The sequence below is a fragment of the Notolepis coatsorum genome, assembly GCF_963971535.1.
Source record: "Notolepis coatsorum genome assembly, contig: SCAFFOLD_2431, whole genome shotgun sequence".
Classification (NCBI taxonomy): Eukaryota; Metazoa; Chordata; class Actinopteri; order Aulopiformes; family Paralepididae; genus Notolepis; species Notolepis coatsorum.
This window is the reverse complement of record NW_028170395.1, coordinates 4,181-25,709: the sequence shown is the minus strand read 5'-3', so window position 1 is coordinate 25,709 and position 21,529 is coordinate 4,181. Positions and strand designations below refer to the sequence as shown.

Here is a 21,529-nt window from a genome sequence, read left to right as displayed (position 1 = left end):
TACAGGAACATTTTACAATACAGGTCTTGTGGGGGGGGGGGGGGGGTAACACACTGTGTCCGAGATCCACTAAAAGCCAACGGCCCTCATACGTCACTTTGAGACGGTGTCAAAACACATGGCTCAGTTTCCTCTCCGAGTTGCAGCTCTCTACTGTTGGAGCAGGTGAAAAAGCTTGTAAAAAGGGTGGGGCGCGAAAACAAAAAGCACCGCAGTAAAAAGGACAACAACTAACCCGTTGCCTTTTACCCAGCCACTTAGATCACGTTACATTAAGCGTTTCGCATGTTTAAATGACTCCACACAATCAAGACATAATATCATATTGTGTCTTTAACGACCTATAGGACCACAAAGCAAAAAAAGAAAACATATATACTCGCCAACTGGAATTCTCCTCGACGGATCCAGAATATTGTAGGACATCTGGTCGCTCAAATCTGGTAAACATGAGGTACATTTCTGTCGTTATCTCAGAATCAGCCTTTATTAAACAGGTGGTGGTGTTTTACAAGGAAGTAACATTGTACTGGGGGGGGGGGGGGGGGGGGGGGGGGAGGATAAAGGGAGCTTGAAGGTGTTGTGGTGTGAGGTCCACCTCAGATAAATACTATATACACACTAACTCCTATCACGCCTCTACATGGCAACAGAAAAGAATGGTAGCTCTGTAAATAAGGCATCTAAACGGGGTCGCCCGCTAGAGTGAGACCATAGAGTTAGAAAGAGTGGAACGTAGAAACGTCTTTTTACGTTTTCCCGCCCTTTTTTTCCTGAATATTTGGCGCACGGCACAAGCTTGCAGTGCTTTTCATTAAGACACTGTGTAATAATAATGACGCCGGCGAGAGGAACCGGTAACTCGAAAATGGTTCATTAAGTGGCCGTGTCCACCTTTTTAATAGTTTTTTTTAAAAGGGAAAGTCCATTCTACTGACTCTAACTCTATGGTAGAAACTGCAGTCACTGTCACCTGTCAATCAAAGCTGAAGCTTTATACCCATGCTACATTCCATTGTTTAGACCAGCGAATCACCTATACCCGCTCTCTCTCCCAAGACCCGCCCCCCTTCAATAATACTCCAGGAATCTCTTCTCCTTTGCAAATAAAAGTACATCGTAATCATCATCGTCATCGTCATCATCATCATCATCATCATCATCATCATCATCATTATCATTACAAACATTCTAACATTGGAAATAAACACTGTACATATTTTACACTATGGTACAATCATACTGTATACTGTACTATCCTGCAGTGTAGGTTTGGTGCAATGCAATACACACACAGAGAAGGGTGATTTCAATCTAAACATGTAAATGCTTCTAAACCGGTTAGGTGGCTCATTCCACGACAGGGAAAATAACTTTGACTTCAGATATCTCTGTTTTAAACTGTAAACATTGAGTTGGGGGGGGGGGGGGTTCACCCTCAAAATTGTCGGTTTGAATCAGGTTGAGTTTGGAATAGGTTGGCATGGTTACAACAAAGTGAGACTGTGACCGATATCAGACTGGGGTGAAATGGCAAGGAACACACATACACACACACACACACACACACAAACACACACACACACACACACGCACACGCACACACACACGCACACGCACACACACACACACACACACACGCACACGCACACGCACACACACGCACACACACACGCACACGCACACACACACACACACACGCACGCACACGCACACGCACACACACACAGACCCGCAAATCATCCTTTAGATCAAATTCATCCCCTTAAAGTGGCATAGCCTGACACCAAAACTATACTGTCTATAACTATTTCTCTTCCCGCTGGAATTTTTCTCTTCAAAAGCTTTGTCTCATGCTCCCTTTCTGTGACTCTTTTCTCGTAAAAAACGCACATTTATTTGGAACATCATTTCACACACGTCCAAAAACTCCTAAACCGTTTGACAGTTATTGGGAGTAAAATGATGCCGTCGGAGATGTTGAGTCCTTTTTTGTTTGTTAATTACAGCTTGTTTTTACTATTTTACAATTTTTCCTTTTACAACTTTCATGGCGCTGTAATTACAGTAACACAACACACAAGGATTCAATGTCCTGTACTCATTTACTGTACTCTCAATAACTGTCAAAATTAATGAATCGGTGCAAAACTAGATTCGCGTTTTTTTTTTATGTGTGTGGGATTATGTGCAAAATAAATCAGAAGTGTCGAGTGCCTCTCTAATCTATACGGCCCTGCAGAAGCTAACCACAGTAAACAGTGCAACTGAGTGAAATGGCTTTGACTATCCAGTCATTTTGTAGTTACCGCAATCCTCTATATATCCTCTAAAACAGAGCACGATTGAACTCTGAAACCTTTGTCACAAGATCAAACAGATATTGAGAAGGTCAATCTCACTCATAAAACTCATACATTTTGAATTAAACTGTAGTTACTGCGCTTAGCTTCCGCGCAGGGCAGTATATATATAGGCCTGCTATTGGGACACACGACTGCAACGGGAACCTCACGATCCAGCCTTATGGGACCCGACGAGGGGAATGTAGGACGCAGGATGCTGCTTGACTCGTGGGACCCGACGACGGGTTATAGGACCAAACATATCCAGTAGAAGATACTGTACTTGGCACAACGTTTTTTTGGAGAAACACACATTCTAATCGGTGTCGAGCGTCACGACTCTCACGACTGTCTCCTGACACAGCACCACCTCAGGGACGCAGGAAGGGGGGGTGCGGGGGGGGCTGCAGCACCCCCTCTCAATTATTGTTTTATAGTTCCCGCGTGCCTGCACCACCTCTGCTCTATGTACAAAAAAAAATAAAATTTCCAACAAACCTTAAATCACGGGGGGAAGGGCAAACTCTTTTGGAAGATTACAGAACGCGACGACAGCGGCCTGTGTTGTTACCGCGACGACCGACGGTCTGACACTTCAGGCCCCGGCGGCGAGGCGGTTTATCTGCTAACATTTTGCATCGTAGCCTCGTGGTGACAAGCTGGCAATACCCTTCACATTATTATAATAGCAATTAGAAATAGTGTGAGAACACCATATACAGTATATATATATATATATATATATATATATATATATATATATATATATATATATATATATATATATATATATATATATATATATATCACACTATATTTCTAATAGCTTCCAAATGGAAAAAGGGGTATTAACTAGGGATGCTCGATATTGGCTTTTTTACTGATACCGATATTCCGATATTGTCCAACTCTTAATTTCCGATACCGATATCAACCGATATCAACCGATACCGATATATGCAGGGTTTCCCCGTCCAAAAAACTGAATAATTTTAGGTAACTAATAATTTTCACTGGATATATATATATAACAATATTGTTATTGTTTTTTTTTTTTTAACCGATACCGATATTTTCCGATATCACATTTTACTGCCGATATCGGCCGATAATATCGGTCGGCCGATAATATCGGACATCCCTAGTATTAACCCTTTCACTGCCGCACGACCACCAAAGGGTGAACCCTTTCACTGCGACGATGCAGGAGGTTAACCCTTTCACTGCCGCACACGACGACCAACGGGTTAACCCTTTCACTACCACACTACAGACGGTCAACCGTCTGTACACACGTCACTCCCCCGCAGCAGGTCTGGCTGACTGTACCCTAAACAGTGTTTTTGCCCGTTCCCTCTGCCCTAAATGAGCTCATGGGAGCCATCCGGCACATGCACAGGGGTTTATAGCTTAACCCTTCCACTGCCACACTACCAAAGGGGTTAACCCTTCCACCGTGACAAGACAAGAAGGTTAACCCATTTCACCGCCGCCGACAAGACACAAAAGGTTAACCCTTTCACAACCACACGACACAGTTGTGGTAGTGAAAAGGGTTTAAAAGGAAGTGTGTCTGGAAGCCTCGGACGCCCAAGCCCTATAGCTCTGGCCAAACGTCACACCGCTTAATAAAAAAAAGAGAATAACAACTCCATCTCTCTCTTCCGGGGGCTTTCGACTCCGGTTTTCTGTCTTTTTTTTCCCCCACATTCTGCCCTCCCTCCCTCCCTCCGAAACAGGTCCGGTTTCCCCCTCGTACTCGCCACACATTCGTGCCTTTCGTATAGGCTTAGCTCCTCTGACGGCGCTCTCTGTACACCACGGACAAGGGGGAGGAGCCACACATGCACCAGGAAGTAAGTCCTAAGGTCCACTGATACAAACCTTACTGTACCACCAATACAAACGTTAGGTCCATCTCTAAGAGTGCGGGGACACACAGCCCATAATAAACACCTATCTGCACTTATACTGTACATACTGTATCTTGCCACGTCTTTAAAATTCTTGAAAGGTGAAAACTCAAAAAGGCTAATCTCAAAACAGAAAACCCCCCAGAATGACAGTAAAAACCAACTGTACACGCAACTTCACAGACAGTGATGATAATTATATTCTAATTTCTTCTTCATTTTTTTTTTGTTATTTAATTTTTTTTCTTCATTTTTTTAGCTGATTATGGCGTGAGATGGTTTTTCCGAGATGTTGTTGTAGATGTGGCCGCCTGGCTGGACATGTGTCTCTCTGTTCTCTCTCTCTCCACACGACGGCGGTCGCGTCGTCGGGACTCTCGACGAGCTCGGAGCCGGCAGGAGAAGGAGGAGGAGGAGGGTGTGAAACTGCGAGGAGGTGAAGGAACCAAGCGTCCATGTTGGCTCCGTCTCAGTGTCTCGAGATCAATGGGGAGAGAGGGGGAGCGCAGAGAATCCATCACGGCTCCATCTCAGTGTGGGTGGGTGGGTGGGTATCTCTTAGCGGGGGGAGCGTCCATTTTGGCTCTCGGTCTCAGTGCGTGTCTATGGGGAAACTGTTATACTTGGACGTGCGGCCCCTGGCTCCGCAGGCCCTGCACGCTGCACAGGATCTTCTTCTGGTGGCCCGCCAGAGTCACGCCCATCTGTGCCAACTCACTGCAACCACAGAAGAAGAAGAAGAAGAAGAAGAAGAAGAAGAAGAAGAAGAAGAAGAAGAAGAAGAAGAAGAAGAAGAAGAAGAAGAAGAAGAAGAAGAAGAAGAAGAAGAAGAAGAAGAAGAAGAAGAAGAAGAAGAAGAAGAAGAAGAAGAAGAAGAAAGGGGGTCATTTCAGGAGACAAGGGAATACAGGGGATGCTCAACGACAACGACAATGACACTATGTAACAACTAGGGACGCTCGATATTGGCTTTTTTACCGATACCGATATACCGATATTGTCCAACTTTAAATTTCCGATACCGATATCAACCGATACCGATATATGCAGGGTTTCCCCCCCCCAAAAAAACGGAATAATTTCAGGTAATTAACATTATATATCTCTCTAATTAACACAACATTATGCATACTTTGACAATAAATAAAATAATAATTTGTTCTTACTTGCTTGCCTGGGTAAATAAAGGTTAAATAAATGTAAAAAAAAATATATATATATATTTTTTAAACCGATACCGATATTTGCCGATATCACATTTTTATGCCAATATCGGTAGGCCGATAATATCGGACAACCCATCATCTACACAGCACCACACACATCCACACGGACACACTCACTTTAAATAAACACTCACCGTAACACCCACTCTTACTCACTTTACACACTTTAACACACTTTATATTTATTGGTAAAGAGATTTGCACTCAAATTCATACCTCATTGCACCTTACCCTAAGTTTTGTACCTGATCCCATTTCTGCATTGTACCTCACTGTTACTATTTTTTTTACTCTGTATTGTATAAATGTATATATGTATATTGACTGAACGCTTTTTGCTTACGTACTTGACTTTTTCTATTTCATACTTTTAATCTATTTTTATCTAGCACACTCCCAGGGGCTCATACAGAAAAAATCATTTCATGGAAAAGTATTCTGTATTTTACTATGACAACCAGTGATGCCGGTAACGCGTTACTAAGTAACGCGTTATTGTAATCTGATTACTTTCCCTCGAAAATAGTAATCTAACGCGTTAATCTTTAAAAGCCAGTAATCTGATTGCAGTTACTTGTCCAAGTGGCTGTGCATTACTATTTCGTTGCTATCTCATCATAAATTCATAATGCAGGCGGAATGCAGTATTTTATTTCGTTTTCGACAGTCAAAAATACATTTTGAGCTGTTTTTCTTTTGGGAGTGACGTAGTGTGGCAGTGAAAGGGTTACACAAGAATGTGTCCCGCGGGCCGCGGCGTGACTGGACACTCTGTCTGTGAGTGACTCTGCTTTGGTACAATCACATTCCCCATCCACAGTCTGCGAATCAGAGGCAGAGTAGGGCGGGTCTTCACAGCACGTCATGTGACATATGCGCCAATCGTGTGACAGCAGGGCTCCGTCGTCGGAGAATTCCACCCCAAAACGCTTGGCAAAATTAAAAGTGAGTTTCTGTTCAGACTTCCATCCCAAAACGCTCGTCAGTCACTACTTCACGTTCATATGCGGAGGAAACAAAATACTGTCTACCGCTAAAAACAGCACATCCAATTGCATTGAAAGCATCTGGAATCACAACACTAGCCGACGCTTCGACTAGTAGGTACAGGAGGACTCGGAGGCCAGCCAAACAGCAAAAGAGAGAGAATGTATATTTGATGGTGGCAGAGCAAAAGCTCTTATTTGCCAGATTTACAGTTAATTTACATGTTAAAGAGAGACTGATTGTATGTTTATAGAGAGACATTTATAAAAACAATTTAATAGTTACAGTTGATATAATTGAATAGTTCAGCCTGCATTTGTTATATGTGAATGGATACACTGGTTTTGTAAAACCACTGGCTGGCTGCTCTAATGCTGTGAGCATCATAGACTGCGCTTTACCATACTTGATGGTACAGAAGCTGAAGCACTAGTTTAACAATTTACGTTATGTGCAGAGAAACAAGTTAAAAACAATTTATGCACTTTCAATAAAGCGTTTAAAAAAAACGGTTGGGGGAACGACGACGACTTCGTAACCTAGTTACTTTCAAAGTAACTAAGTTACTCTGATAATCAAGTAATCAGTAAAGTAACCTGGATTACTTTTTAAAGGAGTAATCAATAATCAGTAATCGGATTACTTTTACAAGTAATCTGTGGCATCACTGATGACAACTAATAAAGAAAGTTGAAACTTGAACTTGAACTTGTATAGTTAGTATCGAGCGACATTGTACTTATTGTATGCCTATTCTTTTATGTTTACATTGCACTACTGTTATTGTCTTTTATGCCTATTCTTAAGTCTGCACATTTACATTGCACTACTTTTATTGTCTTTATACCTATTTTATACACTTTGGGAAATGAGCTTATCATCTTCTCCAGAGAGAGACAAGACGATAGATACCAGTCTCCTCTCGGTGCGTTCAGTAGAAAGCTATCTGGCTGCACGTTAGCCTAGCTTAGCCTAGGCATTGTCCAACTAACACCTCTCCCCGAAGGCTAATCGATCATGTCCGCTTCCATTCATTGTGCTCTTGTCTCTGTCTGGAGAAGACAGTAAGCTAATCACCCAAAATGTTGGGAATGTTGTGTTCTTTTAAATAACAACCCTGTACTGCAACAAGGAAACTATAAAAGAAGGAACGGTCATCACGTCAGAATACCAGCATCAGTGGCGGCTCGCCACTAGGGGCGCTCGGGCGCCGCCCCCCCCTCAGGCCCTGCCCTGGTTATATGAGAGAACAAGAAAAATTATTGTTTAGTTTTTTGTTTTATAGCCCTATAAATAATATAAACATGTTTAAAATTAATAATATTTACTCATTTTAAGTATGTTTGTGTTTCCAATGCACAATATAACGTTATTATATAAAATAAAAAATACTTGTTTTCTTGAACAGGAAGTGACTCACTTTTTTTCTTTTTTTTTTGTATTTCTCGGCCCGGGCTAGACGCGATAGCGCTCTGAGTGTGCGTCACGGTTTGATCGCTGTATCCGTCGCAGCCAATCAGTGCATAACGCGTTGTGCGTTGAAATATGACTATTATGTTGAAATCCGGGCGCGATTTGAAGCGGTCTAGGCAGCAGCGTAAAACATTTCTGTAGCCGCATTTCGCGGAGACGCTCTCTGATTGGCCGACGCCAGTATTTTTTTCCGTAGCAGAATTTCGCGGAGACGATCTCTGATTGGCCGAATCCAATTTCTAATGTTCCAATTCTAGCTTATTCCTAGGTTGGTGGTAGAGATAGATGTGTTGTTGTGAGATGCAGCTGTTTGTCTTAGAGCGTGACTGCAAGTTCTTTAGACGGTTAAGCTTAGGCACTCTTTCAAAGTTGGTTAAGGTTAGAGTTTGTCTTAGAGCATGGCGATAGAACGCCAGGTAGTTTGCAGTCTGTTCGACGCGGAAATGGACAAAGAAATGTACTTGTGTTGTGTGGTGCTAACTGCACTGCTAACAAGCTAACACTTGGCTAACAAGCTATATGGCGGATGCAGTCTGGACACAGTGGACAGTGGTCTGGAATACATCAACAGTGGATTATACACTTTATATCAAGCCCTCCTGCCCTGGACGTTTCAACTAAACAGTGAGTCTCTCTCTCTCTCTCTCTCTCTCTCTCTCTCTCTCTCTCTCTCTCTCTCTCTCTCTCTCTCTCGCTCTCTCTCTCTCTCTCGCTATACACAGCTGTCTCCGCGAAATGCGGCTACGGAAAAAAGTATTGACTGTGCTTGCTCTGAGACGATAATAGGCTAGTGATTCAAAACGCGCTGCTGTGTTGTGAACTATAACATTAATTTAGCTGCTGCTGATGCATAATGAATGAATGGTGAGTTGTTTAAAATGACAACATACATGTGTTAATTATTTGATTTGATTGATCCGAGAGACAGAGAGAGAGATTGCTCCAGAGCATCTCAGAGCATTACATTTTCCACTCGACCTCCTAACGTGAACTGCGACCCACAAGGCACCAGCGGCACCAGCCGCTACTGACCAGCATGCTATGCTCTGCTTGGTGCCAGTTCTATTGAAGCCTAGAAATATACCATTACCAACATTACCAACTCTCCTTCCCTCCCTCAGATATCCACGTCTCTGAGCGGATCTCGGCCTGTCTGTCCGACATCTCCGCCTGGATGACGACCAACCACCTCAAACTGAACCTAAGCAAAACAGAATTGCTCCACCTGCCGGCCAAATCCTCCCCCCTGACCGACCTCTCCATCACAGTCGAGAATGCAGCTGTGACCGCGTCGCCGACCGCCAAGAACCTTGGTGTTGTCCTCGACGACCAGTTGAACTTCTCTGCTCACATCGCAGCGACAACCAGAACCTGCAGATTCCTCCTGAGCAACGTCAGAAGGATACGCCCCTTCCTGACAAAAGAAGCCACCCAACTCCTCGTCCAATCAACAGTCATCTCCCGCCTCGACTACTGCAACGCACTGCTAGCTGGCCTCCCGGCCACTGCCACCAAGCCTCTTCAACTCATTCAAAATGCAGCGGCCCGCCTGATCTCAAACCTACCGAAGTCGGCCCATGTCACCCCACTTCTTAGGGACCTGCACTGGCTCCCCATTGCTGCACGTATCCGCTTCAAGGCCCTCGACCTAACATACCGTGCGGCAAAGGGAACCGCTCCCGCCTACCTCCGGTCAATGGTCTCTAACTACACACCCTCAAGACCCCTACGCTCTGCATCTTCTGGCCGCCTCAGATCTACTCCTATCCAAGCTCCCGGAGGGTCATCAAAGAGAAGCCGCCTATTCTCAGTCCTTGCCCCACAATGGTGGAATGAACTACCCATCCCAGTTAGGAGAACAGCCGAAACCCGTCCAATCTTTCGCCGTCGACTAAAGACTCACTTCTTCAACCATTATCTGAAATGATACAAAAAAAAAAAAAAAAAAAAATCTAACCCCGACTAACCTTAATGTCATGCACTTGTCCTAATAAACTAACCTACACTGTAACACGCAACACTTTGATGAACATTGTTACTCAGCTGATAGAGTTATACCCTTCTTGCTGTCTTGTCGCACAGAACTTGTAAGTCGCTTTGGATAAAAGCGTCAGCTAAATGACTAAATGTAAATGTAAATGTAAGGAAATATACATCAACCAATATATCAAACGTTAGCTAATTAACAATGCAACACATTACAGATGATTCTGACATTAGTCATTAAAGCTGAACGCTTAGAATCGCTAGGTTGTCAAGGAAAAAAACATCTATAGTATAACAACTGTATATAATACATGTTTGAATAGGTCTAAAAAAAAAAAAACATTCACGTAAAAAAGTGTTTGTCCTTAGTAGTTTTATTGTCGTTATTTAAGCTTGTTCTTACGTTATATGTATTTTCTCTCGGCCCTCGTCATCTTGGCTACAAAAATGCTGACGCTCATATTATTATACTGTTACAACTTGTACGCCGTCATGGACAAGAGTGCTCTCGGCAATAATAATAATTTATATATTCTATACCCAGTTTAATCACCTGTACATTGTATATCACTACTGCACTTTACTGTTACATTTGCACTCTGGTCGAATGCCAAACGTATTTTCATTGTACTGTACTTTGAGTCTAAGCTAATTTATTTATAATATAACACAAGATACCTCTGCCCTAATGATACGGATGAACGCACAATGAAGAAACCCAATCCCCTCGCCACGCATCTACGCTCCTACGTTTATTCTGAGGACTGAGAAGAGGGAAGAGAGGAGGGTGCAGTGACCCAAAACCTAGGGAGACCACCGGGCTTCACTCCGCCCAAAACCCAAGCCCCCCTATTTATAATAAAAGTAAGACAAGATATTGGGCCCTAATGATGAGGATAATTAGTAATGTGTGTTTACAGATGGACCTTTGATTTTAATTAGATGGGACTGACGGGAAATGCTGTAATTGAATTTGATTGTGTATTTTGGCTTTGACTTGTTTAATGTAGTGACATTGTGTGGGTTTGTTTTGTATTTTTGTATTTGGGCTTCAGAGTAGCTATACTGTTTTCTGCCAGCCAACTGCCCACCATACCCCACCCTACCCCCCACCCCCCACCCCCAGAGGTCCACAATGGAAATAAGCCTTTTGGTTTTATTGTGTTTTTTTAACCTCGATGATATATATTCTTTTTAATGTATGTATTCCTGCTGGGCAGTTTTATATGTATCTTGTATGAATCATCAAATAAATTAAATCAATTAACCCTTTCACTACCAAAGGGTTAACCCTTTCACTAACACACAACATAAGGTTAACCCTTTCACTACCACACTACCAAAGGGTTAACCCGTTCACTGCGACAATACGTAAGGTTAATAACCCTTTCACTGCCACACGACAAAAGGTGAACCCATTCACTACCACACTACAGAAGGTTAACCCTTTCACTACCATACTACCAAAGGGTTAACCCTTTCACTAACACAGAACATAAGGTTAACCCTTTCACTACCACACTACCAAAGGGTTAACCCGTTCACTGCGACAATACGTAAGGTTAATAACCCTTTCACTACCACACTACAGAAGGTTAACCCTTTCACTACCGCACTACATAAGGTCAACCCTTTCACTACCAACGCTACGGAAGGTTAACCCTTTCACTGCCGCACTACAGAAGGTTAACCCTTTCACTACCACACTACATAAGGTTAACCTTTCACTGCCGCACTACAGAAGGTTAACCCTTTCACTACCGCACTACGGAAGGTTAACCCTTTCGCTACCGCACGACAGCAGGTTAAAATGCTAACACGTGGAGTTCCCCTTACTTGATGCTGATGTAGAGGACGGAGTCCAGGGTGACGTAGCCGGCGGTGGAGAAGTTCTCCCTGTACTGCCCCATCTTGATGGCCTCCAGCCACTCCTCCACCGTGCTCACGCTGAACTCCGGGGTGGTGGGGTCCTGCCTGCTGACACACACACACACACACACACACAGACGCACTTTACAACTCAATACATCCATCATTCATCTCCGAGTGCGAAATGGAATTACATCCCCATAGTGGAATCCTGTGTCCTCTTTGAGGGAGAGAGAGAGAGAGATACAGAGAGAGAGAGAGAGAGAGAGAGAGAGAGAGAGAGAGAGAGAGAGAGAGAGAGTGAGAGAGAGAGAGAGAGAGAGAGAGAGATAGATAGATAGAGAGAGAGAGAGGCGGGAACGCTACTACACACAGACGCACTTACATTGATTGATATTTTTTATTGATATTTTTTATTTTTGTGTCTTACATACAGATGTATGCCCTGCCCAGCCCACATGGGCTTACAAGACGCATAAGCAATAAGTGATCATATTATAGACAGAGATGGCAAAAAAAAATAAACACAATAACAAGCTGTAAATAATGTACTTCAAAGAAGGAATTCATATGGAATTATATAGGATATAATGTGTTTTGTCATGCTTTCTCCAAACATCCTGCAAAACTGAAAATCTCCTCCACAAAAAAACAACTCAACATACAACTCTCAGACTGCCAAAACAAATCCGGATTTACAAATTGAGCTTTCTCAACCCTCCTCAAGTCGGTGTACAAGGGGCAGTGAAAAACAAAATGACATCGACAAAATTACACCGACATCTAAGAAGGGAAATCCCCCCCTTGAACAGCCCTTCTAAGGTTTCTCTCCTCCACATTGCCTGTGGTGCAGTTTTTCCTATTGCTAGGTTTTAGTGAGTTTTTCCTTACCTTCGCGTGGGGTATGTCTGGGAGTGTTTGCATTAATTTATTTTATTTATTAAAAAAATTTTGGACGTGTTTTTGTTTTGTTCTTGATTTATTGTGATGTTTCATCTTGACTTGTTTAAAGAAGACGTGTCCGGCCCACGGGGACATTAACGTGTGTTGTCGGGCCTTAAAGAAGACGTGTCCGGCCCACGGGGACATTAACGTGTGTTGTCGGGCCTTAAAGAAGACGTGTCCGGCCCACGGGGACATTAACGTGTGTTGTCGGGCCTTAAAGAAGACGTGTCCGGCCCACGGGACATTAACGTGTGTTGTCAGGCCTTAAAGGAGACGTGTCCGGCCCACGGGGACATTAACGTGTGTTGTCGGGCCTTAAAGAAGACGTGTCCGGCCCATGGGGACATTAACGTGTGTTGTCGGGCCTTAAAGAAGACGTGTCCGGCCCACGGGGACATTAACGTGTGTTGTCGGGCCTTAAAGGAGACGTGTCCGGCCCACGGAGACATTAACGTGTGTTGTCGGGCCTTAAAGGAGACGTGTCCGGCCCACGGGGACATTAACGTGTGTTGTCGGGCCTTAAAGGAGACGTGTCCGGCCCACGGGGACATTAACGTGTGTTGTCGGGCCTTAAAGGAGACGTGTCCGGCCCACGGGGACATTAACGTGTGTTGTCGGGCCTTAAAGGAGACGTGTCCGGCCCATGGGGACATTAACGTGTGTTGTCGGGCCTTAAAGAAGACGTGTCCGGCCCACGGGGACATTAACGTGTGTGGTCGGGCCTTAAAGAAGACGTGTCCGGCCCACGGGGACATTAACGTGTGTCGTCGGGCCTTAAAGAAGACGTGTCCGGCCCATGGGGACATTAACGTGTGTTGTCGGGCCTTAAAGAAGACGTGTCCGGCCCACAAGGACATTAACGTGTGTTGTCGGGCCTTAAAGAAGACGTGTCCGGCCCACGGGGACATTAACGTGTGTCGTCGGGCCTTAAAGAAGACGTGTCCGGCCCACGGGGACATTAACGTGTGTTGTCGGGCCTTAAAGAAAACGTGGCCGGCCCACGGGGACATTAACGTGTGTTGTCGGGCCTTAAAGAAGACGTGTCCGCCCATGGGGACATTAACGTGTGTTGTCGGGCCTTAAAGGAGACGTGTCCGGCCCACGGGGACATTAACGTGTGTCGTCGGGCCTTAAAGAAGACGTGTCCTGCCCACGGGGACATTAACGTGTGTTGTCGGGCCTTAAAGGAGACGTGGCCGGCCCACGGGGACATTAACGTGTGTTGTCGGGCCTTATAAATACATTTGATTTGATTTGATCCTCCACCACTCCCAGATCACAGAGAACACACAACCGCTCCTCCTCAGGTGTACCTTGGAATCTACCCACTTCCACAGCCAATGGCAGGGTGCCAGACAACTCAATACATCCATCATCTCTGAGTGTGAAATGGAATTATATCCCCATAGTGGAATCCTGTGTCCTCTAATGAGGGAGCGCGAGCGTCAGGCGCGGAACGCTACTAGAAATCGGTGAGTTCAAGGTCGGGGATCCGATACGTGACGGTCGTATACTGTATCTATAACGCTGACTGCCTCTAACCACGCTCTACTTCCAATCCATAGAGATATCTTCATGTTATCTTCAAACCGTGTTGAAAAAGATAATGTCGATCGATAAAGCTAGATATTTTGTCATTACAGTAATGCCACATTATAGATTTGGAAGGGGAATTCAAATGTCAGAAAGGTACCGTCAGCTATATTTTCACACCTGACTAAACTGTGCTCAGAGGGATTTTTATTTTATTTATTTTTTTATCTTTTCCCCCTCCTTTTTCCTCCGATTTTCTCCTCATCCCAATGTTAGTCGTTATGCCAATTCCCAATCCCCTTCCTGGTCGCTGCGCACTTACCCCCCACAGTCGGTCTGGGAGAGTGGAGGCTATCACGTGCTTCCTCCGACACACGTCTAGCCAATCAACCGCTTCTTTTTACCTGGCAGCGCGGACTCTCACTGAGAGGGCGTAGCGTGTGGGAGGACCACACTATCCCACTCAGGTCCTATCCACGCTGAGCAGGCGCCCCGACCGAACTGTAGGAGTCGCTGTTTACAACGACCCGGACCCACCCTGCCAGCTTTCCCACCCTCTAATACTGCCAATTGTATTAGTGTGAACGGCCAGCCAAGCTGGTGACAACGCCGGAGCTGTGAGCTGGATTTGAACAGGCGAATCCAGCGTCTCCGGTGTTGGTGACGAACGCAATCTCCGCTACGCCACCTGACCGCCCCAGAGAGATTCTTTTTTAATATTTTCTTTATTTAACCATTATTTAGCCAGATAAAACATTAAGAACAGGTTTCTTATTTACAATGTCGATCTGGTAATCTGGATCATAGAAATGTATTGTTTCATTGTATTGATATAATAATAATATAATATAATAATAATAATAATAATAATAATAATAATAATAATAATAATAATAATAATAATAATAATAATAATAATAATTATTATTATTATTATTATTATTATTATTATTATTATTATTATTATTATTATTATTATTATTATTATTATTATTATTATTATTATTATTATTATTATTATTATTATTATTATTATTATTATTATTATTATTATTATTATTATTATTATTATTATTATTATTATTATTATTATTATTATTATTATTATTATTATTATTATTATTATTATTATTATTATGTGCAGGGGCTACGATGTACCTTGTGTATACTGCACCTTGTGTATACTGTTTACTTTTACTCATAGCATATTATTCAGATTCAAATTATTTATTGCCTACATTTATTGTAACATATAATATAACCGATAGGGCATACAGACCCGCATCTGTTTACACTGTTAATTTTTCTCATATTTTATATTCAGAGTTAATTACATTGTTTACACTGTTTATTCTTTCTCATATTTTTATAGTCAGATCAAATTGTATTGCCTATATGTATGTCTTTCTACTATGACCCTGCCCATACCTGTACCTCCCCTCCCCCCTCCCCCCCTCCCCCATGCTGCTATGATGCCCGAATTTCCCCAAGGGGATCAATAAAGGGAATATCTTATCTTATCTTAGTTGACAACCACACTATAAAAAGATGATTTATGTTAGGGTGCTCAACACAAACTATCGCCAGATAAAAATGACATTTTCAACAGAAAAAGGTGCCGCTCAACACTTAAGTATTTAAGTGTTGTGTGTTATGTCGCCAGCATCGTCATATAATTTATTGTCGCACAGTGTGGTTGGATCAAATGCCAATATACTTGTGGTTTCACTTTGGCTGTTGGCTGTTGTTGTTAACATTTGTGGAGGGAACAGAGGACCGATTGACAGAGCAAATTAACACAAACTTGAGCTTGGTTGCCTTAAAGGAACACGCCAACATGTTTGGAAATTAGCTTACCGTCTTCTCCAGAGAGAGACAAGAAGATAAGATACCAGTTTCCTCTCTGTGCGTTCAGTAGAAAGCTAACTGGCTGCATGTTAGCCTAGCCTAGCACAATGAATGGAAGCGGACATGACCGGGTAGCCTTCGGGAGATGTGTTAGTTGGACAATGCCTAGGCTATGCCCAGCCATGTACGCTTCCATTCATTGTGCTAAGCTAGGCTAACGTGCAGCCAGATAGCTTTCTAGTACTGAACGCACAGAGAGGAAACTGGTATCCATCTTCTTGTCTCTCTCTGGAGAAGACGGTAAGCTAATTTCCCCAAATGCTAATTTCCCCAAAATTTCTCCACTGGACGACATTAGATGTGACACACAGTCTGGAACAGGGTTTCAAAGGGTGGGCGATACTGCCACCTAGCAGGATCTGGCCGGGTACTGCACTCTCTGGGTCTCAGTATGGCTTTCAGCGGTAACATAATAGGTATGTGAGTGTAATATTGATATTAAAATAATCGAATAAAAGAAAAAACGATCTAAAAACGTAATATTATGTTTTTGGCGCCCAACGGTTGGCGAGCAAACATGTAATATTACGTGATTGGCCGTGAATGAGTTAAAGATTACAGAATTTTGGATTTAGGATGTACCATCGAAAATGTCACATTGCAGCTTTAAATGTCTGCCTACAGTATGTTAACAGTGAAAGAGGTGGTGATCATGGTGGTGTTCTACTGACCACACTGAGCTGTTGGCCAGCTCTCGGAGGCTGGCGGGGCTCCTGATCAGCTTGTCCAGGGTGGTGACTATCTGGCCGAACTTTGGCCTCTCGCTGCGCCCCTTCTCCCAGCAGTCCAGCATGAGCTGGTGCAGCACCACGGGGCAGTCCATGGGGGCAGGCAGGCGGTAGCCCTCATCTATCGCTTTGATCACCTGCAGGCAGGGAGGGAGAGAGGGGGGGGGGAGGGGGGGAGAGAGAGAGAGAGAGAGAGACAGGGGGGGAGAGGGGGGGAGGGAGTGGGGGCAGAGAGGGGGGAGAGGGAGTGGGGGGGAGGGAGGGGGGGAGAGGGGGAGCGATAGAGAGAGAGAGGGGGGGGGGGAGAGGGTGTGGGGGGGGTAGAGGTAGCGGGGGGGGAGGGAGTGGGGGGGGGGGGAGAGGGGGAGAGATAGAGAGAGAGAGAGAGGGGGAGAGAGGGGGAGAGGGAGAGGGGGGGAAGAGAGGGGGAGAGAGAGAGAGAGAGAGAGAAGGGAGAGGGAGAGAGAGAGAGGGGAGAGAGGGGGGAGATGGAGAGAGAGCGAGAAAGAGAGAGAGAGAGAGAGAGAGAGAGGGGGAGAGAGAGAGCAAGATAGAGAGAGAAAGATAGTGAGATAGAGAAAGATATTGAGAGAGAAGGAGCGAGAGAGAAATAGAGTGAGCGTGTGAGAGGCAGAGAAGGAGAGAGATAAATAGAGTGAGAGAGTGAGAGAGAGATAGAGAGAGGAGAGAGAGATAGTGAGCGAGAGAGAGGAGCGAGAGAGAGAAAGAGAGAGCGAGAGAGAGAGAAAAATATACATTTATTACCACCCAAAAAAATATCCATTTTCATTTAAATTAATTTACACCGTTATATAAATAATGCCGCTGAGCATTATTGAAAACGTACGTGTTTCCTCCGTCTCCTTTGACAAAACACAAGCTTTGCATGAAGGAATGTTTCAATTTTAGTTCTGTTTTATTACATCGGAGAGAGAGAGAACAGTGTGCCGCAGCCACCGCAGCAGTGGAATTGTTAATTAAATGCGTACGGTTGTGGGTGCGGTTCTGCCTCGGGTGCCAGCGTGCGTGAGCTGTGGAGTACTGTGTACATCAAGTTCAAGTCTCAAGTTTCTTTATTAGTTGTCATATAAAAATACAGAATACTTTTTTTTTTTTTTTTTACTTTGGCCATTCCGCTGGCTCTTTTTGGCGTTTATCGCATTTTCTCTGGTCAAGAATGACCGACAGAAACAGGTTTGAATTTGAATGGGTACAGATGGGGGGAAGACACTCTGAGAAAGATACGGCTGCAGTCCGGGAATCGAACTCGCTAACCCCAGATCCGTGACGAGCACGGTTGTCCCCGGCGCCGAAATAGCGCTCGAGGTACGCGGTGAGCTACTGGAGCTCCCATACAGAATACTTTTATATGAAATGCTTTTTTCTGTTATGCTCCTGTGTGCTAGATACAAATAGATAAAGTATCAAATAGAAAGTAAAAAGTACGTAAACAAAGTGTAAACAAAAGTGTTCAATATACATATACAATATACAATACAGAGTAGAAAAGAATTGTAACTGAGTTACAATACAATACAGTATACAGTACAATGCAGAAATGGGATGAGGTACAACTTAGGGTAAGGTGCAATGAGGTATGAATTGTAGTGCAAATCTCTTTACCAATACATATAAAGTGTGTTAAAGTGTCTACAGTGGGTAAAGTGGGTGCTACAGTGAGTTGTTTATTTAAAGTGAGTGTGTACGTGTTAGGGGTGGGAATCACCAGAGGCCTCACGATACGATATTATCACGATACTTAAGTCACGATACGATAGTTTCACGATTAAAAATATATTGCGATATGCTGAGTATTGCGATATTAATATTGCGATATATTGCGATTTATTACCTTGTTTCAACTGCAAAGTGAAACTTTGTCAACACTGTTTTTTATCTAATAAAATAAAGTTTTCAGTCTGTTGTTCATCTCACTTCAATAATTTTTAGTGCAGCAAATGGGATTTTCTCAAGCAAGACAGATGTCAACACTGTAGAGCTGTTTCCCTGAAGCCTGTTTTTGGGCTTCGAACTTCGTCAGGGTTTTTCCAACGGACGTTCGAACCTTCGTTTTTAATAAAAAAAAATGATAAAAATGCAAAAAAGAAATGAATACTTTTTTTTCTTTAAATAAATAAATAATAAAATATCGATACTTGGCGTCCTTGTATCGATACAGTATCGCCATGCAAAGTATTGCGATACTACTACTATGTATCGATGTTTCCCCCCCACCACTGGTACGTGTGGATGTGTGTGTGCTGTGAGTGTAGTTGATGGAGACTCACGTCTTGGTTGGACATCTCCCAGTAGGGCCTCTCTCCGTAGGACACCACCTCCCACATGACGATGCCGTAGCTCCACACGTCGCTGGCGGAGGTGAACTTCCTGTAGGCGATGGCCTCTGGAGCGGTCCATCGGATGGGGATCTTGCCCCCCTGTAAAGGGAGAATACAGTCGTTTGGTAAATATAGCCCTATAGTCATTTGTGACATCGCCACAAAAGCGTCAACTTCAGCTTTTCTTTTGAACCGCTCCTTCAATAGCGTCTGAAATGTAATTAGTGTATGTTTTACATATATCGTTTTTAGTTTTTTGTTTTGCATATATATTTGTTTTGTAAAAGGGGTAGGATTAAATAAGTGTATATACTTCTTCCTATACTCCTTTTCGAACGTGTAAATTGAGCTTTTGTTTATTTAAAAAAATAATTCATTTAATTTCTTGAGATCAATGATTTGTTTTGATTTTATATTGTTTGTATTTATTTACATGTTCAAAATAAATATTTTAAATAAAAAAATCAAATAAAGTATTGTAAGATTCTGGAACACTTCTGCCATTGATTTTCTCATCGTTCAATTATAAACAAACGTGTTTTTACCGGCAACTACACTGTGTAGTGTATTACTGTAGCTGCAGAGTGGCATGCTGGCTACACTGTGTAGTGTATTACTGTAGCTGCAGAGTGGCATGCTGGCTACACTGTGTAGTGTATTACTGTAGCTGCAGAGTGGCATGCTGGCTACACTGTGTAGTGTATTACTGTAGCTGCAGAGTGGCATGCTGGCTACACTGTGTAGTGTATTACTGTAGCTGCAGAGTGGCATGCTGGCTACACTGTGTAGTGTATTACTGTAGCTGCAGAGTGGCATGCTGGCTACACAGTGTAGTGTATTACTGTAGCTGCAGAGTGGCATGCTGGCTACACTGTGTAGTGTATTACTGTAGCTGCAGAGTGGCATGCTGGCTACACAGTGTAGTGTATTACTGTAGCTGCAGAGTGGCATGCTAACTACACTGTGTAGTGTATTACTGTAGCTGCAGAGTGGCATGCTGGCTACACTGTGTAGTGTATTACTGTAGCTGCAGAGTGGCATGCTGGCTACACTGTGTAGTGTATTACTGTAGCTGCAGAGTGGCATGCTGGCTACACTGTGTAGTGTATTACTGTAGCTGCAGAGTGGCATGCTGGCTACACTGTGTAGTGTGTTACTGTAGCTGCAGAGTGGCATGCTGGCTACACTGTGTAGTGTGTTACTGTAGCTGCAGAGTGGCATGCTGGCTACACTGTGTAGTGTGTTACTGTAGCTGCAGAGTGGCATGCTGGCTACACTGTGTAGTGTGTTACTGTAGCTGCAGAGTGGCATGCTGGCTACACTGTGTAGTGTATTACTGTAGCTGCAGAGTGGCATGCTGGCTACACAGCTTGCTAGCTAGCCAGGTAGCATAACAGTGTGTTAACAGCTCGGAGAACAGAAAAGAAAGATGAAGAAAGGGAGACAGGAGATTTTCTATTAGTATACAAATAGTTCTTTGTGTCTATCGCAATAGTAATTTTGTGAGATTTTCCCATCCCTAATTAATACAACTAACAGGAAATTCATCTTTGGCTAGTAATAGAGTTGACCTTAAGACAGATAATATTGACAACATTTTGGAATCAACCACATATAAAAAAAAAAATGTAAACATTAGAACAGACAGCATTCACATTAACACTAGAACCGTGGACCTTCCTTCCCCTGCTAAACCGTGTGAGTTAATTATGAGTTCATTATATTGTTATATTGTTTACATTGGCTATTTGTATTTGTATTATATTTTTATTAATACTTCTCCACTGTACTATAATTATATGACCTGTATCATGTATCCTACTACCTGTACCTCCCCTCCCCCATGCTGCTATGATGCCTGAATTTCCCTAAGGGGATCAATAAAGGAATATCTTATCTTATGTTTGTTCTTTTAACGCAGCCTGCAAGCTAATATGTAGGCCGCCCTTACACGATTGTGTTGTTCTCTGACAATAAAGTTGAATCTAATCTAATATGTGTGTGATGTTCTGAAAACAAAAAAGGAGAAAAGGTCTAAGCATGATATTTATTATGCAGGTAAATAATATAAAAAAAAAATCTCAATCTCTCCTACAAATTCAAATTGGCCCATGTTCACGATTTTGTTTCTACCTACAGTGTAGGTAACTGAGGGAAGTGCTGCACAGTAAGTGTTGTCTATCATCATGATGTTATTGTGGAACGCATCTGATAGACCAGGTAGAGTAATTTTGTTATTTTGATTATGTCACTGTTTTGAATGTCACCTCTGCACCT

The 21,529-nt window shown here is 43.2% G+C and overlaps 1 protein-coding gene across 1 annotated transcript; it reads right to left on the bottom strand.

Moving 5' to 3' along the window:
• Nucleotides 1–4,108: 4,108 nt before the first annotated feature.
• Nucleotides 4,109–19,351, bottom strand: LOC311248541 (ephrin type-A receptor 3-like; the record flags this gene model as incomplete). Its single annotated transcript, XM_084339406.1, has 4 exons — nucleotides 4,109–4,975; nucleotides 11,767–11,904; nucleotides 16,857–17,050; nucleotides 19,202–19,351. Coding segments are annotated over 4 exons (582 nt in total), but the record flags the coding sequence as incomplete, so codon positions are not given.
• Between the last annotated feature and the right edge of the window lie 2,178 nt (nucleotides 19,352–21,529).